Raw genomic sequence first — 24,369 nt, 5'->3', positions numbered from 1 at the left:
ATTGGAGTTTTAAAAGTTGGCTGGCAAGTGCTCGTCTTACCTTGCCAAAAGCATAACTGCAAGCGTGGGAAAGGGGCAGAGCAGTGGTCTCCCTTGCCCTCACTTCTTCTTGCCTTCCTCCTCTCCTCTGTCTGTCCCCTTTCTTCTTCCTGCTGCTGGTACTAGAGGCCCATCCAGCTCGTCCAGCAGTGGTGCCAGCTTCTCAAGCGGTCACAGGCAGTGATTTCGTTATGCTTCAACAGCTGGTTTCCAAAAGGAAGCATTTCACTTCCTAGTAACAGACGCTAGTTAGGTTGTAAAGCGAGAGTAAAGAGCATTTCTAAGTACGTTGTTTGTTCTCTTTGTTTTGAAGCCTTGGAGTAGAGCCAGTGGATAAAGATGTCATTCGAAAACCCCCTCGGAACTGGAAGGACAGCATTTTGACAAAAAACTTGATCCTTAAAATACTTGTTTCATCAATAATCATTGTCTGTGGGACTTTGTTTGTCTTCTGGCGAGAGGTACATTCACTGGATAAACGGCTCTGTTACCATGCATCTATGTAGTTGCTTTCTAAGTAATTTCGTGTGTTGTACAGATGATTGACAAGTGAAGAACCCTCTGAGTGAAAGGCACAGGCTTGGAGAATATAACCTAAGGTCATTAAGTGTTTAGTAAAGTATCAATGGGCATGGGAATTTGAGGGGAATGTGTAGCAGTGTTCTCAAGAGATTTTTTTTTTTTAACTTTCATGTAGACTGTATTTGTTCACTAGGTGGTCTGTAGAAAATTCAGATAGGTTTCACATTTAGAGTGAAGCTATTCCATTTTCAAAGCATGCAGTATTTATCTATTTTATTTAGCCACCAAGAAACAAACAGAAAAGTCATTTTGTCCTTCTTCTTGGCAGCTTCGAGACAATGTGATAACACCCCGAGACACAACAATGACTTTCACTTGCTTCGTGTTTTTTGATATGTTCAATGCACTGAGTTCCAGATCTCAGGTATGCACAAATGGTTTTACTTAATTCACCGGCTTTGAGAAGATTAACCTTTTATAGGAAGCAGATGGAAATTTTGGATATTTTAGCTTTGATTTTGTAGCCACAGATTACAGTGCCATATTTTTCTATAAAGCTATGCCATGGTCAACAATAAAGATGGGACATTTGATCTCAGGTGGTGTTCAGTGTTCAGTTATTAGCTATAGGATATATTTAGATTCACATAGGACAAATTTCATGGGGCTGTAAACAAGATATTAGTCTCATTTTAGAAAGCCTTGTGAAAAGGACAATGTGTTCCTTGTCACATCCGTCGTGCTGTCAAAGTTTAGGCGTCTTACTTTTCTTCCCATTTTTTATATTAAGCTATATTTGCATTATTCTTGTTAGAAAATAATGTGCTAGCATCAGAACCTGGGTACTTTCTGAGAGCATAGTGCCCTTGAAAGCTAGCTTCCCTTGCATGGCCGTGTGGCGCAGTTTCAGAGTACTTTATGCACTCCAACTTTTCTTTGGAGAAGACCTAGAAGTCTTTTACCCTTTGGAGGCCTTTATGAGTCCTAATTGGCATTTATCACATGAGAGCTTTCCAAGTACAGTAATTTATCACTAGACTACTTCAGAAGCTACTACTTGCGTTTCTTTTATGAAAGGCAGTTTACTTTTCTTTTTATAAACATAATTACATATATTTGTGGAGTTTTGGGTTATATACCTTAGTGACTAGATAGAAAAGATTTCATAAAATATGAATGAAATTTATTAATACTTTGGGGGTACTGTCTTAGTTAATGTTCTATTCGTGTGACACCTTGACCAAGGGAACTCTTAGAGAACAGCAGCTGGGGCCTATTTAGTTTCAGTCTTAGTCCGTTATCATCATGACAGAGAACGTGGTGGAAGGCAGGCATAATGCTGGAGAACTAGCTGAGGCTGTATATATCCTAATCCTAGCACAGGCTAGCTCCTAATTTGCAGTCAGAGAGTGAGGGATGGGTGGAGAGGGGCGGAAGGGAGTGAAAGAGAAAGGACCCACTTCTGTGACAGGAGCCTTCCAACAAGGCCACACCTCCTGCTCCTTCTCATTAGTGCTACTCTGAAAGTGCCAACTAAGCATCCAACTAGAGGAGCCCATGGGGCCATTCTTAGTCAAACCACCACAGGCACTAAAATAGGTTAGGTTTTCTTTTTTTTTTTTTTTTTGGTTCTTTTTTTTCGGAGCTGGGGACCGAACCCAGGGCCTTGCGCTTCCTAGGCAAGCGCTCTACCACTGAGCTAAATCCCCAACCCCTAGGTTTTCTTTTTTATGGGTTCAGTGTTATAATTGATTCTTCTTAAGAAAGTGCCCTTTTTTCTTTTGCTTTTGTTTTTTGACATGGCCTCTCTGTATACCTTAAGCCAGCTTTGAACTTGAGCTCTTCCCATACAGCACCCTAAGAACTGAGATTATAAGCATGTATCACTAGAGAGAGAGAGAGAGAGAGAGAGAGAGAGAGAGAGAGAGAGAGAGAGAGAGAGAAGTGTAGTGTAGTGTAGTGTAGTGTAGTGTAGTGTGTGAATGGCACATGTGTGAAAGAGTATGTGTGCCTGTGCATGCACTCCTGGAGGCCCAGAGGTTGATGTCTGTCTTCCTGTACTAAATTTCAGCTTAATTTTTGCGTCTTTCACTGAACCTGGAACTCATGGATTAGCTAGATTGACTAGTCAATGGGCCCCTGAATCTTCTGTTTCTACCTAGCAGGGCTGGCTGAGATTCTAGCCAGCCAACCCCGTCACTCTTGGCTTTTGCTGTTGGTGTTGGGGATCCAAACTACCCAACCTGCAATTATTTTCTTTTACTTTTATTTAAAATATGATTACATCATTTCCTCCTTTCTGTTCCTCCTTCTAGACCCTCCCATGTGCCCTTCGTCCAGTCCTTTATATCCCTCTCTTCCCTTTCAAATTGATGGCCTCTCTAAACTAGTTATTGTTATGTATATATAAGCAAAGTAATGTATAAATATAACCTGTTCTATTTGTTTTCTATTGTTTGAGAATCTCATCTATACATGTAATGTGTTTTGGTCAAATCTACCTCTCATTCCTTCCTCTCCAAATTCTCCCTTATGTCCCCCTTTCCACACTTCATTTGCTCTTTTTTATTTACAGAGTCCACATAGTGTTGCCCATAATCCATGGCCGTAGGACAGTCTTACTTGATCATGGCTAGTTTCTCAGGGCCCATACCTGTGAAGGAAGAAAAGGTGCTGTCTTCCCTCCCAGCAGCCATCTGTTGCCAGTAGCTTCCCATCTAGGTTGGGACCTCATGACCCATTCTGTCCACCTGACGTTTAGCTGGCTGGTTCCTGTACAGGTCTTGTGCATGTGGTCAGTTGCTTAAGTGCATACGTGCAATACCCCTGATGTGTGCAGCAGCCCCACCATTCAGCAAATGCACTTGGGTTGCAGGTGTCCGTCCATTACTTTTGGCTCTCATAATCTCCCCCCATCTTTGATAAATAAAAGTTGGATTAGAATTTATCCTTGGTGTATGTGCATTTTACAAAACTAATAAAGTTAAGATATTTTGTGGTTTGACAAGATAGAATTCAGTGATACTGATTATTCAAAATTGAACCAAGTGTAATCGTGGTGCCATTTCTAAGAGCAGGTGGAATAACTGGAACTCTGTTTTGCCAACAGACTAAGTCTGTGTTTGAGATTGGACTCTGCAGTAATAAGATGTTCTGCTATGCGGTTCTTGGATCCATCATGGGGCAGTTGCTTGTTATCTACTTCCCGCCTCTGCAGAAGGTTTTTCAGACCGAGAGCCTCAGTATTCTGGGTAAAGAAAATGCTGTGTGCCATTGTTACTGCATCCTTAAAGTTTGCTTGTCATAGTAAACAGCTCCTTTTAAATAGGAAAAAGAAAAATGACTGAGGGGACGTGTAACAAAGGGTCCTTTATGTTTTCCTCTCAGGACATTCTGTGAAACCTTGTTTCATTTGCTTGACCCTCCCCACCCTGTGTGTGTTATGATTTGTAATAAAGTCATGTTCAGTGATTCTGAAATACAGCAAGCAACTCACAAAACCTGTTGTAGGTTAATTGTAGAGTACAATATTACATTTAAAATATGAAGATTTCTATCATTAAATGGGAGAACTTTACTTCAGCTCACTGAAAATCAAATTGTTAAATTGTTTTTTAAAACTTATCATTTTAAAGTAAACTTAGTATTCCACTATTCTTATTAACACATTGTTATTTCATGAAATCTCCATTTGACTCAGGAGACATTAGCTTGTATAATGTTTCTGAGGAAATTATTCTTTTACTTGGCTTGCATTAACTGTGTCACAAGGCCAGGTGTGGCGCTTGTTGGTAATGTTCCATTGGTGAGCCAGGCCCTCGGTTTGGTCCAGCACTACAAACACCCACCCCACCAAAATACATTCAAAATTAATTTTCTAAAGTGTGTGGAAGAGTATATTTGGAAAATGGGTCCTTAATTCTTAGATTTTTTTTTCTTTTTTAGGTTAGTTTGTGTATTTATGAAGTGAGTTCTATATTCTGTATTTTTGATACAAGTTTAGTGGTTTTGGTATAAGTTGAAGTTAACCTTAAAATTTGAACTAGTTTAATTTTAATATTTTATTTTATTTATTATTTTTTTTTCTTTTCTTTTTTTTCTGGAGCTGGGGACCGAACCCAGGGCCTTGCGCTTGCTAGGCAAGCGCTCTACCACTGAGCTAAATCCCCAACCCCTAATTTTAATATTTTAATTCTACATTCACATTGCTTCCACTTTTTAAAAAGCAAAATTAAAATTAAGAAGCTTCAGGGTTTTTTTGTTTTTTGTTTTTGTTTTTGTTTTTTTTTTTTGGCAATGAGTAAGAGTAGAGAGTGTGAATACTATTACAAGACAGTCTTAGGCTTGGAAAATACTATCGGGACTTCACCAGTGGTGTGCAAAAGCCCTTAGATCTGTCAAATAGGAATCTCTTGGCATTCCTATTAGAAGTTAGTTATGCGAATCTTAGGATTCCATTCTAGTTCTGACCTCTCTCTTGTGACTTCTCTCTCTGTGACTTTACGCTTATTTGAGATTTATCTTTTGTATGCATTTTTAAACTGTTATTAGTGTGTGTTTGTATGTGTGTACAGGCATTTGTTCACAGCTCATGTACAGAGGTCTGGACAACTGTCAGAGTTGCTTTTAATCTTCCACTGTGGTTCTGGGATTGGGCTTGGATGGGCCAACTTGCTCAACAAGGCCACCTTGCTTTTCCCTTATTTCAACGTTTTTAACTTAGGCGAATGATCTCTACCTTCTGAAATACTTGTGAAACAGTGTATTCTAAAGTGTAAGCTGTTGCTGTACATTTCAAAGACTTGTAAAACTCAGTTTATTTCCTCTTGCAGATCTGTTGTTTCTTTTGGGTCTCACTTCATCAGTGTGCATTGTGTCTGAAATTATAAAGAAGGTTGAAAGGAGCAGGGAAAAGACTCAGAAGAACACTACTTCAACACCATCGTCTTTTCTTGAAGTATGATGCATATTGCATTTTTTTTTTCATTTGCAAACTAGGAATTGCAGTCTGGGAATCATTTAGAAGGGCAAGTTCAAGAGGATAATGAAGATTTAAGGACTTTTAAACTTTCCATTGACTAAAAATGACCATTAATGTTAAAGACTTGATTTGAACCTTGTTGGTAGTCCCAAATGAAATTATGCAACTTTGAATAACACGTTCCTTGATTTGAATTGGCTTTTGCAATCGATTGGAACTTCAACATATGGTCAAGTACTGAATTAAAAAAGTACAAAAGGCAAAACGTGAACACCTTCTGCACTTAGAGTTCTAATGTACAAATACACTATCTGTCTTAGATGGATATAAATATTTTTTTTATTTTTAAATATTGTACTATTTATGGTTGTGGGGCTTTCTTACTAATACACTCAATAAATGCACTCAGTCATTTCAAAGGCATTCTATTTGGTTTAGAAATTGCCAGGAGTGCCATATTTCAGCTACCATGTTTCCTTTTTCCTGCAATGTACGCAAATGATACCTTGTGCTACCATTTTTATATTTCAAGTTTTTTATTTTTTATTTTTGCACAGGATGTGACCACTGTCTAATCACTGTTCTTTCTTTTTGTGACTGAAAAGCATATACTGCAATTGAAGTAAATGTTTGCTCTTCTTAGTAAGTGTACATGGTTGTTTTGGTTTTTTGTAGTGGTTTTCCACAGAGGTGTGAGTCTTTGACCTAGCAGGATTAGTTCAGGCTGTTGTTGCATTACAGTTAGAGTAATTGTACTTAACACAGTCAAAGAGTCAAAAACAACAAAGGCCGGATGGAATTTCAAACAGACTATGTTAACACGTCCTTGTTTAGGTTAATACAGTTCTACTTTGTCAGTGTCATCTTGTCATTTCTTCTTTATAAATCAAACACTTCAGCTAAATAATTGACCTTTATTACTGTTTCATATTTGTATTTTTAAGTCTATTTCTTAGAGAGTATAGACTACCATACTTAGAAAATCAAAAGTCCCAAACTCAGAGAGATAGGACATGAACCAGGGTGTCCATCAGAAGATCCTGTGCAGGCCTTGCTCCTCCGAATCCTCTAGGCAGCCGCTTTGGCCTAGATTGTAGCACAACCCTGAGTCTGTCCCTTCTGCCGTTTGTTGGGATCCGTCTTCTTCTTTTGGTATGCTTGGGAAATAGATGGATTTGCTTTGTGTAAACCATCAGTTTTTATAAGAGCTTGACAAAATAAAGGTAAGTGTTGAATCTTGTATTTCATAAACTGTCAGAATTAACTGTTCTGAGCTTGTTCAATATTACTGGTGAGTGTTAACGCTGCTGCGCTGTCGTTGATAGGAGAACTCTGTTGTCTGAGTCTGTACTACTGAAGCATGAACGTAAGGAGCCAGATGTCTGACTTTGTCTTAATCTCTCAGGCTCAACTGTCAGTGTACATTGTTCTGTCTCATTAGGTGGGACGTGAGGTCACTGTCAACCAACTCATAGAGGTTTGATGTCTCATAGCAAAATTTTATAATGGTTTTTTACATTCTGTTCCAAACTTGAAAACTACATATTAAGTGCATATTCAGTCTTGTTTGTTTTACAGTAGAGGTTGAGAATATGACTCATGAAATGAATGTGCCTATCTTTTCACTTGGTATTGAACTATAAAAATAAAGTGAGTTTTTCATAAGTTCACTAATGACTTCCCAGGTAGTATTGTTACTATTACACTTATAACTGTAGATGCCGAATTGTAAAGTTTTATAGTCTTGAAAAAATATGTAATACAGACCCAGAGTTCAGTTCTCCAAATCCTACTAGTGCAGATTAGGACAGGCCATCCAAGGGTTAGGCTCCACTCAGTCTCCTCGGCCCAGGACTTCCCGCTGGCTGCTCCCTCTGATTTTTCCTTCCATGAGGACTACTTCTTTAAGTTATTTGATTGCATAGGAGCTAAACATCAAAGAAGAAAAGAGATGACTGAGATAAATTCACCAGTCAGGTAGATCACTCTCAAATGCTAAAAGCTGAGCAGAGGTGTGCTGGGCACCGCGCCATCCTGAGGGGTAAGGATCAGTGAAGTTCTACAGCCCAGGGAGCAGCCTCCCTTAGAATATAGTTTTCCAGCTGCATCAACTTTCTGCTTGAGGACAGGACTTGCTGTTTACCACATCTTTCACTCACTCACCATTCCGCTACAATGGCAGTTCTTCAGAAATTGCTTTAAATTTGGATCTCTCTGTGCAGTGTGTAAGTAAATTGAGTTCTGTTGAGACTTAAAATGGTTTCTCACTGAAATGAATTGGTAACAGTAGTAACTGTCCCATTTGTGAATTAATTAACATTACACTGCTTTTCCGCCTCTGTCCTGGGGATTTCTGTGCAGCTTATTTGGCTCCCAATAATTCATCCAAGAAGTGAGATGAATTGATTATATTTTCACCTAAATTTTATTTAGTCCCTGAGTGTACTGGGAATACAATGACATTCTTGCCCTTCCGCACTTCTTGGACAGGAAAAGCAGATGATAAAACTGTTAAAAAGCTATTTTATCAGTGTTACAGTGATCTTTGTATTTTTATTTAGAAAGTATATATATTAAAATAAATATAGCACACAGTTCGCTTTGGCATTTGAAAATCTTTGCAGTGGCTTTTAGACTAACCTCTGTGATCTGAATAAATAGCAAGTGGTGTGTGCGCATTACAGTAAGATACAGACTGTTAATCCCATTTGGTCTGTGGCAGAACAGCCACACATCCTGATGGGGTGAGTTGGCTGACGTGACTGCTGACTTCGTTAGACTCAGGTTTGATGGCCTGACTTCGGTTTGTAGTTGTCAGAGCTGGTTATTGCTGATAATAGATAAGGGCTGATCTAGCAGACAGTTTTCTGTAAACATTGTTATAGTGTTAGGTCTATAAATACGCATCCTGCTCTAGGAAGCTTTTAGTTCTCACACTGGAGTCCAGTTTGAGATACACCATCTAAAATACTAGAGTGAATGAAGGAGAGAAATGACTTTGTGGGAGGAAGTTGTCAAAGACCCTTCCTAGGACTAGTAGCATTTAACTAAGTCTTTCAGTGGTGAAGCTCCAGCCAAAAGGCAGTGAGCCTTTGCCCCTGAACAGCAGAGTGTTCACAGAGGGCTTGGTGGGAAGTAGAAGGAACATCGAAGCCCACAGCATTTCTGTTGGCAAGGCTGTAGGTGTACGAAGCAGCTAGTAGTTGGGCTGGAGATGGGGACGGCAGAAGAGTTTAACTGTGGCATGCTGGGAGGTAAGGATTTTGAGCTACTGAGACAGTAACACAAGCTGAGAAGGTCTTAGTGAGACTCAGGCTCATTTGAAATGAGAAGCTCATGGTATCTTTGGGGTTTACAGAAACAACTAATAAAGTTGGGAGTGGGCTGGTGAGAAGGCTCTGTGGGTAAAGGAGCTTGTCTTGCCTCTCTACTCCTGAAGAACAACCCACATGCTGGAAAGAGGGCCAACTTCCAAAGATGTTTTCTGACCCCCTCGCATGCCCCTGTGCTCATGTGCATACTCATATACAGGTAATAAATAAATGTAACAGAGCTCAACTTGACAGAAAGGAATGGAAGGTGTTTGACACAGTTAACAATCAGAAAACAGACAGGTAGATACATTAAAAAGGTAGCACTAGGAACCTTGTAGTTTCCTTTGGTCCAGAGCTTTCAAATGGAGTCTTGTAAGGCCATCAACTAGAACACTGATCTGAACCATCGAAAGTACCTTTTTTTGGTATTTGTAGTTAGATTCTCAGTAGGTGAGCGGGACAGAATGAGTGAATGAATGAATGCGTGACTATGAATCAGAGAGCCCTATATAGTTGGTGGTGTGATGGGCATATGGGACTAACATTAGAAAGCACCGATATGCTTTGACAGTGAGTTGTGGCTGGAAAATAGAGGTCTGTTTCCTGTTAAGGCCATGCCCTTTGCCCCCCCCCCCCCCCCCCCCGCTGCAGCACTATGTCCAGTCTTGGGACAGTGTTCATTAACTTTAGTTTTACAGATTTCTCCTGTATTTTAAGAAACCAGCAGAAACAGATGGCTATAGTTGGCTGGAAAGGGGAAGGCGTACATTTGTGATGGTTCTTTTGTCAAGGGAAAACATTGCTATTATATTGAGGCGGGGGGAATATAAGGTTTCATATTCTAGAAAATGTTAGAAATTCAAATCCAAGTCACCTTTGTTGATAATCCTAGCCAGAAGTTAGGCAAAGCAACTTTTATTGGGTGGTTTATTTTTAGCATCAGAACTCTGACAAAATGCTTGTTTTAGAAACACTTTAAAAAAAATACATTCCAATGTTTTCCTGTTGGAAAGTGAGCAGTGGCATTTTGGTGCCATCTCTTGGCCATAAAAAATGCTGTGCCTTGCCCAGTTAGCTCCTGTTTGTTAAGTCTACATGTCCTAGTCAGAGTATGGATGAGGCCAGTGAGCGAGGCCTATAAGCCATTATTCAGGAAGCCATACGGGACAGGTTATGATTACATGGCTGATTGTGTAGAGATAGTGTAAGGGAAGATGTGAGAAGCTGCTTCTCACACAGGCATGTGTTCTGTGGAGACCAGAGACTATCCTCAGCCGTCATTCCTCACTTGGTCTAACGGTCCCTCATTGACTCAGAGCTCACGAAGAAGGCTACAATGGCCAACTAGTGAACTCAGGGGTCTGCTTCTCTGCACCTTCCCATGTGTGAAATTGTAAGCAAACATAGTATGGCTGGCTTTGTGTATGTATGTGCACCTTAACTGTGTATGCAACTGTCCATGCGTTTTGTTGAGGCCAGGGGTTGACATGGGAGACCTTCTGCTGTCATTGCTCCCTTTTTTTGGGGGACAGGTTCTTTGAGTCTAGAGTTCACTGGCTAACCCCGAGTCCCCCAGGACCTACTTGCCTTCACTTTCTGAGCACTAGAGTTACACCTATACAGCCGTGCTCCACTTTCATATGGGTTCTGGGGAACTTCGGTCTTCACACATGTGCACCATGCACTTTCTTCACTGAGCCATCTCCCCAGCTTGCATTTGTCTGCTGACACTTGTGGGAGTCTGGATGCTAGCAGACCTACAGTACTCTGTCCCTAGAAACCTAGGTTTGGGGATGTTCCTATTCCTAGATTTCGGCTCTTCCTTTTTAATGTTTACCTTTTTGAGACCAGGCAAGAGGGTATTAAAAGAATGCTAGCTTTTTAATAAAAACATGGGGATCTGGGAATTGAATAGATTCTTAGGCTTTCAGACGAGCTGTTTCCTCAACCTAGTATCTACATTTTTTTTAATAGCAAATTCATCTGCTGACATTGTGGATAATCAAATTACATTCATTTGACCATTGTTTTTATCATGACTTCAACATGACAACTTTAAATTCCTGTAACAATTCTCACATTGGCCTTCTCAACCATCTCTGATTATCTTTTTTTTTTTTTTTTTTTTTTTTGGTTCTTTTTTTTCGGAGCTGGGGACTGAACCCAGGGCCTTGTGCTTCCTAGGCAAGTGCTCTACCACGGAGCTAAATCCCCAACCCCATCTCTGATTATCTTGACTGCCTTTGCAGAATCTGCCCTTAGCTCTCACAGCCCTGTTTACCTCATGGTGCCCTTTTCTACTGCTTGACACTCACCTTTTGTTCCTTGCTTTGCTCTTGTTTTGCATGTACAGGTGTCACAGTAATGGGTATTTAATCACAGTTTAGTGCCAGGCAAGGCTTACCATGTTGGAATATGGGTACTAAACACCTACAGGCACATTATTTTGACTTCATTCAGTCATTTGGAGTAGCAATTCTATTTCACAGGCAGCACAACTGAGATGGAATCATTGACTCTTTGTTTTTATGAACAAAAATGTAAGGCCATGTAGGTAGTAAAGGTCTTTGTCTTCTAAAAGTATAATTAAATTAGGAATTCAAGTTGAAATACTAAGGTTCATGTGAGTCCTTTTTTTCCATGACCAACTGGCCCAGAAAAGGTTAGAGATTATATTTACATATGAGTGAATGTTCAAGGTCTTGGTTATTGAAAATAACTTGCAAAAAATACATATCCAGTATAATTTTACCACCACTAAATACAGAGCATGATTCTATTACAGTAAATGGTTTTCTCTCTCCAGTTTTACCCCAAGATTTAATCATCTTAGCTGTCCAGAACTCCTTTTGTTACTTGAACTACTAATTGAAGATTGACGTGTCCAAAGCCTCAGGTGAGATTTTATTTGCTAGAATGGAATCAGAAAGAGTACATCTTGATTGAAAACACAGGATAGTAGACTTTGGAAATGTGGAACTCACCGCACTCTGCTTACTGAGGTTTCTTGTTGCCTCCTAGACCTGTGTTTTTTTTTTTTTTTTAAATCTTAAAAGGCTAGTGAGACAAAGGAAATTAGAAGGAGGAAAAGAAAGGCCAGGCCAAAAGTCACATGTAGTGACTCTTCCTCTGATTTGCCTCTGGTGACTTCTGTCTCACTACGCAGCAGTCAAGTCTGGTCTTCGTATTTGGCAGAGTGTGGATAAAATGTTCTCATTATCTCAGTGTGTGCCTTTCCCCAAGCAGCTTAAGCAAGTATGGCTCTTGGGAGTCGAGTGTCTTTACTGTCTGCTGAAGCCTGCTAGATAGATAACCTGTGGGGTACCCTCAGCCAGGTAACTGAAAAGCCACCTACCTCCCTTCCCTCCAGTAACTGGCTGGGGCCATTTTTATTTAACTAATAGTTTTAAATTGGGGAACAAAGTGTGCACAACAAAAACTGGTATACATAAGAAATCAGTAGACTTGGGACAAGCAGATCTTGGGGTAGAGAATTTAGCATTTGAATACACAGCAGCACCAGATCAACAAGAAAATTGCCAACTGTTAAGAACTACAGATGGGCTGCTCAGCCATCATTAAGACGAGTGGTGAGGAACGACAGCTGTGCAAGTCCGGTTACACTTTGGGACGTGACCCACTGTGCTCATCCCACTTGCTCATTCTTGCTTACCTGAGCGAGCTTCATAACTAGGCAGCTCCTTTATGAACTTTTTGTTTATTAGTAATTTTAAAATAGCACCTCTCGAACATTGTGGATTCTTAAGACAAAGCTTAAAATGTTGCCCGAGGTGACCTCAAACTTCCAATCTTCCTGTCTCAGCCCACTGATTTCTGGATTATAGGGATGTGTCATCACACCCTATAGTTTTGGCTATAGGAAGATACACATTTTCACAACCACTAAATAGGAAGTGTTTTATCTGCTATTTTCTAACCTAATTGATCTATAGAATGCTGGCTAGTAGCTAAGGGTTCACCTCAGTAGAATGCTTGCTTAGCACAGCAAAATCAAAGTGAAGTGTTGGAGTCCTTCTCAAAACCCAGCATGTGGAAGACTTGTAGTCTAGTATTGATCTCAGATTTCCATTTCTCTTCTGCTCTAGATGATCAGCTCAGAATGCTGTATATGTTTGGGGGCTGTTAACAGTCACAACACGCTCTATGACATGTATTTAACAGTCACAACACACTCTAAGACATGTATTTAACAGTCACAACACGCTCTAAGACATGTATTTAACAGTCACAACACGCTCTAAGACATGTATTTAACAGTCCAACACACTCTAAGACATGTATTTAACAGTCACAACACGCTCTAAGACATGTATTTAACAGTTACAACACGCTCTAAGACATGTATTTAACAGTCACAGCACGCTCTAAGACATGTATTTAATAGTTACAACACGCTCTAAGACATGTATTTAACAACCATGTGTAGGCTAAGTTACCACATTTCTAACTTTCTCTCAGAAACTCCTGACTTTTTTTATGACACAGACTTTTAAAACTCAAAAACAAACAAAAAACCCCTAAAACCTTTTTTAACAAAATGGTTATTACTGGACTTTATGGCAAATTATTATGAATATAGTTGGTTGTTAGTGTAACATAAAGGTTAGAAAATATTACCATTTGCTGAAGAGAACCCTGAGGAGTAAAAGCACACTGAAGAAACGCAGATGATTCAGCACCAGTGAGATGGCTCAGGAGGTGCGGGTACTGAACATGATCCCTGAGGCCCACAGGCAGGGTCAGAACCAGCTCTCACAAGTTCTCTGACTGCTACCCAAGTACCATGGCTCTCTGTCCCCAACAGACATACAGGTAGACACAGACATTTCTTAAACCAGGTTGTATTAAAAGTATAGTATAAAATATCTTAGAATTCAGATTATCTCAAAATAGGTTAGTCCTAAAGAAAATTAGCTTCGAGGGAGGTAAGAGACATTTGTGTACTGCACACTGTTTATTCAAGCTCTGCGTTCTCTACATGTTCCTCCGAGCTTTCAAGCACTAACAGACTAAACCGGTTGCTTCTGTCATACCAGTGCTTGGTGTCTGAAGTGGTTCCCAGGCTGGCAATCTTCTTCTTCTGCCTCCTTTTTTTTGATTTTGATGTAGCTTTTGGTAAAAACAATTCAGCTGGGGCATATGATCTTGTGGCACTGAACAGATGTTCATAAAGTTGCCTTGCCTCAGGACATATGCTCAGGAGGCTTTCTGCAGAACAAGATGCTAGCAGTTGCTGGCAGAGTCTGTGGACCAGGCTTCCATTGTACAACCTGTTGAGTGGGAGAACAACATGATTTAAAAGCATCAGATTGGTGCAGTCGGACAACCCAGATGAACACTGTAGCATATGCAAACACTGAGCTTGCTGCTCCTAGAGAATCATCATATCACTTACTGGAACCGAGCAGCTAAAGGGATTACCTTGGCTGGTGACAAAAAGCCTTGTGATGATGCTAGCCTGGGGCTGAACAGGTTTCCAAGAAAAGGAATTTAATAAAATGGACTTGACAAACCAAAAAGGCAGCACTTAATACAATATAAAAAATTCTAATGGCATCCCACTGCACAAATGTAAAATGAGATTAACTAGAACCCCTAAATTCAGTATGACTCATGGCCATAACTGATCAACCCGGTAAACTTTGGCTATCAGTATGTATAGGATTTATTTAACGAATATAAAATCAGCATTTGAGAAGTCTTGATGGGGTTGGGGATTTAGCTCAGCAGTAGAGCGCTTGCCTAGCACGCGCAAAGCCCTGAGTTCGGTCCCCAGCTCTGATGTAAAAAAAAAGAAAAGAGAAGTCTTGATTATGCTGAGATGCAACAGTGATCTTATAGAAAACATTAGGACAAACCCAAGTGACCTGAAAGTCCCGCTTTGTCGTGAAGGAACTGCGGCACGCCATACCCAGAGCGGGGTCTGTTAGGAATTAACAGATCTTATCAAAATTATCAAAGGAAAGGGAGAAAACAGACCAAAGGGCAAAGGCCAGTTTATCACTCTTGGTGGAGGGTTTTTGTGTTATCTCAGATATGAGGTCCAGAGAAACATTAACAAAAGTAAGGCTGGTTTATAGCTCAGGGGGCGAGTGTTTACCTGACATGCACAAAGCCCTGGTTCAGTCCCTAGTGCCACAGAAGCAAGCATACGTTTACAGTGCCTCTCGTCTTCACTCATTAGATATGCCAAGCTCTGGAGCCCATGCTTGAAGAGCACACATGGACTATCGATGGAGCTTGTATACGATCTTAAATCCTGTTTTCTAGCCATTGCCTTCTATCTTTCTTTCCCCCTAGTACTTCCTGGATAGACAATTACCAAGATGACTAACCCATTCTCATTATCACTTTTCCAGGGGGCCGTGTCTACCTGAGTTAAACTCTGGCATTCAGGCTTAGCTCCCTTCTTCCTATACTGCCTGACGAGACAGAATCCCCGGGAAAGTGAATAGAGACTTTGTTTTGGTTTATTGCACCTTTGCATGGAGTAGGCCTTTGATAACGATGAGCTAATACCAAATGGTAAGAAACACACACACACACACACACACACACACACACACACACACACCAGTAACAAGATGGACCTAGGGGTAAAGTAGGAGAAAAATATACTAACAATTTTTTAAAAATTCGAAACTGGAAGTGCCTCCCTTGCCTCCTGAGTTTTAGCTCTAAGTTTCTGAGATGGAGCATAGTAACACTGATTATTTCTAAAGCGCCTTAAACTAGGTTTGAAATCTCTGTATGTTCCCATCTGAACTAATGCTTCCCACGGTGCTTACCAAGTTAGGTTTGGCTCTGGCAGAGGAGTGGACAGCAGCTGATTGAGATACAAGCCCATCTGGAGACAGGACTGCCACTGACAGAAGACATGGGCTGTGTCTAAATCCAATCTGGGACCCGGCCGCATGGCTGCCTTCACCTGTTGTAATTCTTCATACAGCATCTTGGCACCACCTCTCCGTGGATCTTCACTATCTACGTAAAACAACCCAAAGACAGCGTTTCCAGACACTGCATCAGTTTGCCCTTCCCCACATTCCATCATCAAAGCCACAAAGACAATCAGTGTGAAAACTGGTCACTTTTCTTTTCTGGTTTCATAAATGTCTTCCATACACTGAAGGTCCCTTTTGACTTTATTCAACCCAAAGTTACTGATTTTTCCTTAAAATAAGATCTCTCCCATAGTATGCTACCTGACCTTAAACAAGTACATTGTCTAGGATCCGAGTCTATGAAAATAATGACACTAAACACCGCTCTCTCTCCTCACGGTTCTTACTGCTCATCACTGTCACCAGCACACTTGTTTAAAGACAGCTCGTAGGTTCAGCGCACATTTTGCCCGTTTTACAGGAGGAAAACAACTATGAATCGTTTGACAAATGCATTGCTTCTCTATGTAAGAGAAGGGGCAGAAGCAACAACCTGAGGAAATGCAGCTTCTGCAAGTTTGTTTGAGCAGAAGTGCACAAAATAACATTGGGACCAACTCCAAAGTAATAAAAAGGAGGCCCACCTTTCACAAATAGCGGGAAGCAAGGCACTGAGCCTGCCTGGGTGCGGGGTCCACATTTCCTAAAAGAAAACAAACAGACATGCCCCTTCTATAGGACTCACGTAAAATCTTAATGGACTCATGCTATGGGAATGTCTATATTTCTTAAAACAACATAGCTTCAAACTGTTCTTAAAGCCATGGGCCTGACTCACGTGTTAATTGTTATATATACCAATGGTCCGGTCCCTCTGATAGCTGATTGAGTACTAGGGATGTTTTGAGTCCATGGTATTTCACTCTTAGAGAATTCACCAGGCTAGGGCTATCTAGAACTATTGCCACGGTGAGAATGTTTTGTCTCTATACACAGTGTCATGTGCCCACACAAGGTTGCCACGTGCTTGAATTATGACTACTACAACAAGCTCAGATTTCTATTTGATTTTAACTTACAATAGCCACATGTAGCTGTGGCTAACAGCTATCATGTTAGAACTGTTATATAGTGACAGTCTTTTAAGGAGAAAGTTGTAATAAAGAACTAACATGTTCTAATGTTTCATTTATTTTACCTAATATTTAAATGCAAACAAAACTCACTCAGATTATTTTTTAGTGGAAACGTGTTTTTATTATTTTCTATCATTACGTATTGAAACTTAATAGCCTTAAAGAAAAATAGAAACCAATGAGCAAGAATGTGAGTGGTTGGAAATGCTGCGAGATTTCATGTCTGGAAAAGTGCGAGTAAGTTTACTGTGCTGCTGTTGGTGATGGGTTAGCAGAATGAACTACAAAGTACAACCGGCGGCACTGTCCCAGCTCACAAACTGCAGCAGCAGGTACCTCAGAGCAGACAGACTTAGGCAGCACTAGCACACGCCAGCTCTGTATCTGAAGCCAAGCTCCTGGCACTAAGTCCATTTACTAAGAACGTAACTTTAGGAACATCGACGAAGGGTATTTTGGCACCGTCATATTCACATCTAAGTTCTGCTGTCATGAGGGTCGATTGTTTTTTGTTTGTGTGAGTTCTTGAGGACGTACAGTTTATACACAACTTGACAACACTCCTGGGTTTCTAGGACCTACCAGGGCTGTTGATGATGACATGTAAGGGCTCCCTCAGCATCCCCAGCAGTAGGGCCTGCAGATGATGGAGCTTTGCCTTGGCCTCTGTGGACTGCAACCAGTAACAAGTCACAGCAATGGGCAACTTCAGAGAAGTAGGGATGGACTCCAGGACAACCTGTTTGACCTTCAGGGCTTCTAACAGAAGCATCTGCCGTCTAGACAAGGGGAGCTGAAAACATCAAACAGTCTGCAAATTAGGGTACTGTTTAATAACGTGAGATTTAACAGCTGTGGAAGTTAATGTTTGGATTTTTGAAAGGTACCCTGTATACCGTCTAAACATTCTTTCCTGTGTTCCTGCCTCCTCCCTCTGTAAAGGCAGGCAGCATATTCAGTACATACGTCTCTTAGGAAACTTGCTAGAAGTTCAGCGCTGAGGTCTTGACCCCTTCATTTTGATTGAGAACTTGCATTTGAACTAGAGCCCACATACTCCATAAAGGTCTACACAAAGCCTGCCCTTACCTGCTAGTGTAGATTAGGTTACATGTTCAGATGCACTAACTGATCACCTCCACATAATAAATTACAAATCCCTGTTGCATGTGGCTGCTTAAGAGTGAGGAACACATTCAAGGCAGGCAAGAGTGTCTTCTATGACTCCCTGTACTGTGCCTGCAGTCCACAGTCCACTTACTTCCCCACTCTTTACATTAGAAGGGACTTCAAACGTAAGCTGAAAAGGAAACGGCCATGAGAGCTTTGAGCTGCTTGTTGAATTTTACTTGAATGAATCTCAAGATGTACCTCACAGGCCACACTTTGTTAAACGTTTAAGAAAAGAGTTGTCCTCCTAGTGTTTCTATGCAGTTAGGGAAATATCCCCCAAACCCCCCGGTTGGAGAGGATGAGACAAGGGCTACATTCTCACCACGTAACAGGCGGTAGTATGGTGTGGCTGACTGATGAAGAGAAATGTTAACTCAAACCCAAATATCATACTTGATGAAATAGTTACATCACTGATGTCTGAGGCCTCTGAATAGTACACTGACTAAAGAGTTTCTGTAATTTAATGTTGTTAGAAAATTTTCTAATTAGAAGCAAGCAAAGTTCTTCCTAGTATAGCAACAACCTGTCCTAGAAGTAGGCCTCACGTGTTAAGTAAAACCACACCTAAACTTCAAGTTACACCTTCTATGAACAAAGCAGTTTGGGATTTCACACCAGAGATTCTGCCCTCAGTAACTGTGGCTTTGGGTTAGTTCCTGAGGGTTTTCCTAGTCTGATCATCTGTAAAATGAACCTTATGTGTTGGAGTGGCACAAGATGTTTTCTTCAACTCATCAGTCCTCAGTGCCTTCTCTCCCCCGCCCAGATAGGACTATAACATTTGGTTTTGGTGGGAATTAAATGAGCCAGTTTGTAAGTCACACAGCTGAAAGTATTACTTCTGCATCCTGTTAAAAGCAGGAATGATCACAAAGTTCCTGTACTTGAACCTGCATTTGTGTCTGGAAATACTTTTGCACCTGGCATCACTTAGAATTACGGGATAATTAGAGCTTAAAAGCATTGAGCTGAGAACTGATTAACACATGCCAAAGGCAAGCCAAATGATACACTGTGGTGCAAAGTGTATGAAAATTTCCTCCGAATACAACTAAATGCTGGGAACACGTTATCACTCATCAAGGAATACCATCAGCTTGCTACGTCTCATCAATTGGATTGGATTGCAGAGGGGAAAACGTGGCCTGATTCCCTATCTCACACCCCACTCCTTCTGGACAGAGTGTAGATGTGAAAGAAAAACTTAATTGTTTTCATGATCTTGGGAGTAGGTAGTAATTTCCTAAACAGATCATAACAAGGTAACCATAAGTAATCAAGATTTAAATGACTACACTAAAATTGTTTACTAAAATATACTACAGTGAAAATTAGAATGGGAGGTCCTGGCCACAAATCAAAACAAATGATCAGTAGGCAAGAAGCCCACAACGACAGGCAAAATACTGAATAAAGACTTCACATAGAATATCCAAACGGCTAACGAGCATAATGAGCAAGTCATTAGAGAAATGGAAAATTGCCTACCCAAGTGACTAAGATGATCTTTGCACACAAGAACAGCCAGAATATTTCCCAGGCTCGTAAACTCTAGTACTGACAAAGACACGGGAAAAGCACTGTCCTGCGCCACTGGTGGAATGAATGGTAGTGAGTCCACTGTCAAGATGTTTTGGCAGGACTTGACTGCTAAGCACGGTGTCCCCCTCATCTGTCCCAGCAATTCCACATTATGTGCAAGAGAAACATGTTCTTATTAACATAGATGATGTGTGCCACCATGACCATGGAAGTAGAACAGCACAACTGAAAACAATCCAGCAGAAAGTCATCTGTGGCATGTTCATTCCCACAATGCAATGGTCTTACAGCAGAGAGAAAAGTTATGAGTCTCATAAGTACACTGCATAAGAGATTCCTGGTGGAAAAGTACAGACTGGATCCAGGGGAGAAGACTTTTTTATTTTTAACTGAAACTCTGCTTTCTTTGAAACATAAACCATGGCAAAAAAAAAAAAACAAAACAAAACAAAAACAAAAACTCTCCTTTGAAGTACACAATTCAATGGTTTTATCAATTTTCAAGCTTCCACAGCCATTATTAATTCCAGAACATTCTCATCACTCTCTGAAGATGAGTAACTCTTAGTAGTTACTTCCTAATGCCAAGGATGCTTCTGACACCCACTTAGGAATCTCCTTACCTTGCGTCTATGCTGTCACTAGTAGAGAGGCTAAAAATGCGCACTGGGCATTCTGGGTCACACAGTTCTCTACTGTGGGGTGCCAATCTGCATTCTAAGAAGCTTGCCTTACCCAACTAGATCCCAGGAGCAACTCCAGCTTTCCCAGTTCATAGGAAGTGAAAATCATTATCATGTTTCCTTGGGGAATAAAGTGGAGGCAAGGAAGGTTTGATCATCCCTATAGGAAAAATGCCTGCTGTCCTTAATCCTCAAGTTAGCTGGCACCAATGACCTGAGTCTAAGAATAAACATTTAGTTGGAGCTAAACAAACATCCAACTGGCCTTACCACTGACTTTAAAAATTAATTTACATTTAATTTGTATGTTTAATTGAATTCTCACAAAGAGTTTCATATCTGTTGTTCTTAATATATTTACATATAATCAGAAGCAAAGGCAACACCGGGATCCCCAAGGACATTTTCTTCCTTGAAATGGCAGCTGATTTTACTGTTACTCAGACTTAAGCAACACTAAGGTAGGCTAAGTCATGCTCTTAAGGACCGGTTTAACAAGTCAACATGATCCTACAAGCCCAAAGCATAAAAGGAGGGCCTCATTAATAACAACAAAACCTGTAGACGGATGGACACATCAGTACTAATCTTAACTGAACCCTGATCTAAGATGCTGTTATGCCCACATCAAGTGCCTATGTGCACACTTCTTTTACAGTTCAATGCCCCACCCCCATTGTTTTTAAAATTACATACTCCTAGATGGGATCAGTATAATACAATAACTACAAAGGAAACAGCTTACTTTAGAACTCTGGAAATACCATATTTAGTACTAAGTGCTAGGTTTGAGTTAGTACTGACACTAGCTAAGTAAGAGATTACCTAGTTCACTGGAGGTCTAGCCTTCACACACAACATGAAGGCATGATGGCAACCAACGTCTTATATTAAGAGAGACAGCACATATGAAGGCAACTTATAACCTATAAAGAAATTTCTAAGAATTTTATTAGTCTTACAAACTTACCTCAGCCAATTTGCTCAAGTCACAATGATCCTTGAGCAGTTGTTTCACATAAACAGTTGATGTTTTGATATTTGTTTTAATTCTTTCCACTTCATTGAAAGCCAGAAGCTGGGAAGGCAATGTATTCGGAGATTTATCTTCTGGATGTGATGGGGCATTCAAAAGGAGTCCATAGATGATTTGCCGGATGGGCTGAGATACTCTGTGGGCATTTGGTCGCTGCATATTTTCTACTTGTGTATGAAGAAAGGTCCTTCGGAGCACCAAAGCATCACTGATGAAAGGTGGTAGCTGGGCTTTGGCCAGAGCTGCTAGTACCCACCCTGGTAAACCCAGATTCAAGGCATCTGTACAGACGTAAGTCCCGTACTGGAAAAAGTCCTGCAGCTTCACCTGGGACTGCTGGTACTCTTCCATAGAACAGCAGAGAAGTTCCCGAACAGTCTCTCGACTTTTTTTTGGGAGAGACTTTAGAACGTTATCTAGTGCTTCCGTGGGGTCATCGAAATTAGACAACCAGTTCAGAAGTCCCAGAACTCGGTGATATCTCCTCCCCTTAGAACTAAAGGGTAGACGTACTTTACTTATGAATGTCTCCACGATGGGCAGATTAACATGGTCGTTCCCACATAGCACCGCAAAGAGAGGCAGTAGAGCCTTGTTCATGTTGTTGAAGTAATGGCAGAATGCATCAAGGGAAAAGCTTTTGGCAGGAATATAGTAATCTTGTGTATCCTTAATAGTGTCCAGATTTCTCCACTGAAAGCTATTCAGCGGGCAAAACCCACTTTTTAGGTCAAAAATGCAAAAGTCACTGTCTGATGATAGCACGGGACAATTCCAGTGATTGGCAAGTGTCATAATGTCCCGATCTGCTTCTGAAAAGCTCTGGACAAAACAGACCTTAAGCCTGATCAAAACCTGTATGAACACTTCTCGGATGAGTAAGGGACACACATTCCCACCCCCACCAACAGAGAGGGAATGGGCCGCTTGGATCTTCTCTCTAGCGCGATCCTTCAAAGTTGTCAGCTTTTTATCTGTAATATCACATCCTCCATCTAATACAACATACGGGCAAATATGACAAGCAAACAGTGATTCAAAGAATTTCTGTACAACATCTGCAAACGAATCATAGTCCCCTCCATACCTGAGCTCCAAGTTCGAATTGAAGCAAAGTCGGTGGAAAAGAGAATAGCCATCAATGATAATTTTTGTGTCCCGCAATTTCAAATCAACGAAGAATTCATTACTATAATCTTCCACAAAACTCATAAGTCCCCGGATACCCATGGTGACTGACAGAACCCCCTGTTGAAACAATGAGAAAACCAATTTCAATCGATGGTCCTTTGGATGGCTCTTCTCGGTCGTCAATTTGAGTATATCTAGAATCAACCAAGACCCGAGGTGCTGGCTAGGCCACTGAGGGGCTTTTCTTGATTGGATTATTGGAGGTGGAAGACACACCTTAAATCTAGGCCACACCTTCTCATGGCAGCCCATATAGAGATAATGGAAGCTCTTGCTCTTTGTCAGCTCGCTCTAACTCTCTGGCATCTCCATTCCTTCACTGGCATTAAAGCCTACTTCATAATTCTACTGGATACTGAAGATCGGCTGAGACATCCATTCTCATGGAACGAGTAACTGTTAGATTCTTGGACTTTTTGTCAGAAGACCGCCATCGTTGGACCAGTTGGACCACGGACTTTAAGCCACTCTAATAAATCCTGTGTATTGCTACTATCAGTTCTGTTTCTCTAGAGAATTCTAATAGTACTTATAGGGGCACCAAGTCATTGCATCGACTGAAAATGAGACATGCTTTCGAAACAAAACTATATTGGCTGTCAACATACCTAGCCGAACATTTTTTTCTTGTACAGTACAGGACACAAACTCAGTTTCATGGGGTTTGGTCTTTGGTTAATGATGGAGGCTACTCCTAGCCTTATAGGAACCTACAGATTTTGCTACTGAAGTTATGTTTCCGTTTTACAACACTGAGCATGTGTTTGGTGTGGGTCAAGGCAAAAAGTCCTAAACTATAACAATGGCAACCTTTATCAATGTCCTAAGTCCCAGCATAGACACATAATGACCCAACTTTTCTTTCTTATGGATAAGTAGACCCTTGTTACAGGTCTTGAGTATACCGTACACTAGATAACAGTCTGAGCTAAGGAGAATCCCAGCTTTTTGCTTCTACGATGCTAAGTATGCAATTTCAACCTCAGTTAGTATTCTTTACAACCCCCTACTTCTGGCCTACCTGGCTAACAACTCGTAGGATTGGGATTACTGGTTTTCCCTGTCGCCTCAGACTGCAAATACAGCTTAGCACGATGCTATTGCCAGCCTCGTGAGAGTTCTGTCAATCTTGGAATTTTTGCATTTTGATTTTTTGGGAGGATACCACATAAAAATGCATCCTCCTGAATATTTTGGTTTTGGTGTCAGCTTACATTATTGCGCCTGATTTTTATCCCACCTCAGATCCACCTCCGCCAACATGTCAACACTTTAATTCTGAATCGTCATTTCTTTCTCGGTCTGCATTGTGGTCTCGGCGAACTCATTGTAAACTAATGACTTGACCTTTAACGGAGTAGCTCAAGGAATGCAAGCAGAGGGGAGGGGAAAGGTGTGCAAAAAGTAGTGTCTAATTCCTCAACCCCAGATCTTCCTACCCCAAGCTGCCCCTGCCCTCCGGACCCACCTGCTGCTGCTTCCTCCGGGCGTCCGGCTTATTTCCCCAGCAGCAGGTAGGAGCCGGGGAGAAACGGCAGATCCGCAGAGGCGTGGAAGACCTCGAGCGGAAACAGGAAGTGCCAGAAACGACGTCACTGGGAAGCCTGGCTCGGAGAAGCAGAGGGCTCTTCCTGGAGGGGAAAGTACTTTCGTGCCGGGTGGTGGTAGCGGGTGGTGGTAGCTTGGTGTAGAAGCTTGAGCCATGCGTCTCACAGCTGCCGGCCGCCTCCTCGGGGAAGCTCGTTCTGCCCCGCCCGCCCCGCCCTCCTCTCTTCACCCCACCTCATAGGCTCCCAGGCGCTTCTGCTTGGCTTGAGCGCCGAACGTCGACTTCCCAGCAGTCC

The 24,369-nt window shown here is 41.2% G+C and overlaps 2 protein-coding genes and 1 long non-coding RNA gene across 32 annotated transcripts in view; 2 read left to right on the top strand and 1 right to left on the bottom strand.

The window, feature by feature from the left end:
- Window positions 1–7,212, top strand: part of Atp2c1 (ATPase secretory pathway Ca2+ transporting 1) — a 107,664-nt gene extending 100,452 nt beyond the window's left edge. For 9 of the 10 annotated variants that reach the window (XM_087560249.1, XM_087560257.1, XM_087560255.1 and 6 more), the window contains 4 exons: window positions 353–500; window positions 890–985; window positions 3,671–3,812; window positions 5,394–6,405. In XM_087560249.1, coding sequence (XP_087416375.1) covers window positions 353–500; window positions 890–985; window positions 3,671–3,812; window positions 5,394–5,524 — 517 coding nt within the window. In that variant the 3' untranslated portion in view covers window positions 5,525–6,405. 10 annotated transcript variants of the gene reach the window in all.
- Aste1 (asteroid structure-specific endonuclease 1) lies at window positions 6,062–24,330 on the bottom strand. Of its 21 annotated transcripts, XR_015626814.1 has the most exons (8): window positions 23,994–24,330; window positions 22,422–22,582; window positions 21,269–22,329; window positions 17,480–17,690; window positions 16,406–16,464; window positions 15,666–15,861; window positions 13,911–14,147; window positions 6,751–7,470 (listed from the first exon to the last, which is right to left on the bottom strand). XR_015626814.1 is itself a non-coding variant. In XM_087562869.1 (7 exons), exons 2-7 carry the CDS (start codon window positions 22,471–22,473, stop codon window positions 7,452–7,454), a joined length of 1,776 nt encoding a protein of 591 aa, XP_087418995.1. In that variant the 5' UTR covers window positions 22,474–22,582; window positions 23,994–24,330; the 3' UTR covers window positions 6,062–7,451.
- Window positions 10,427–16,008, top strand: LOC148004336 (uncharacterized). Its single transcript, XR_015628036.1, has 2 exons — window positions 10,427–11,752; window positions 15,674–16,008. It is a non-coding gene; the product is annotated as an uncharacterized LOC148004336 (long non-coding RNA).
- Window positions 24,331–24,369: the final 39 nt, after the last annotated feature.

This window comes from Rattus norvegicus, chromosome 8, assembly GCF_021556685.1.
Source record: "Rattus norvegicus strain SHRSP/BbbUtx chromosome 8, alternate assembly SHRSP_T2T, whole genome shotgun sequence".
NCBI lineage: Eukaryota > Metazoa > Chordata > Mammalia > Rodentia > Muridae > Rattus > Rattus norvegicus.
This window is presented reverse-complemented; position numbering and strand designations above follow the sequence as displayed.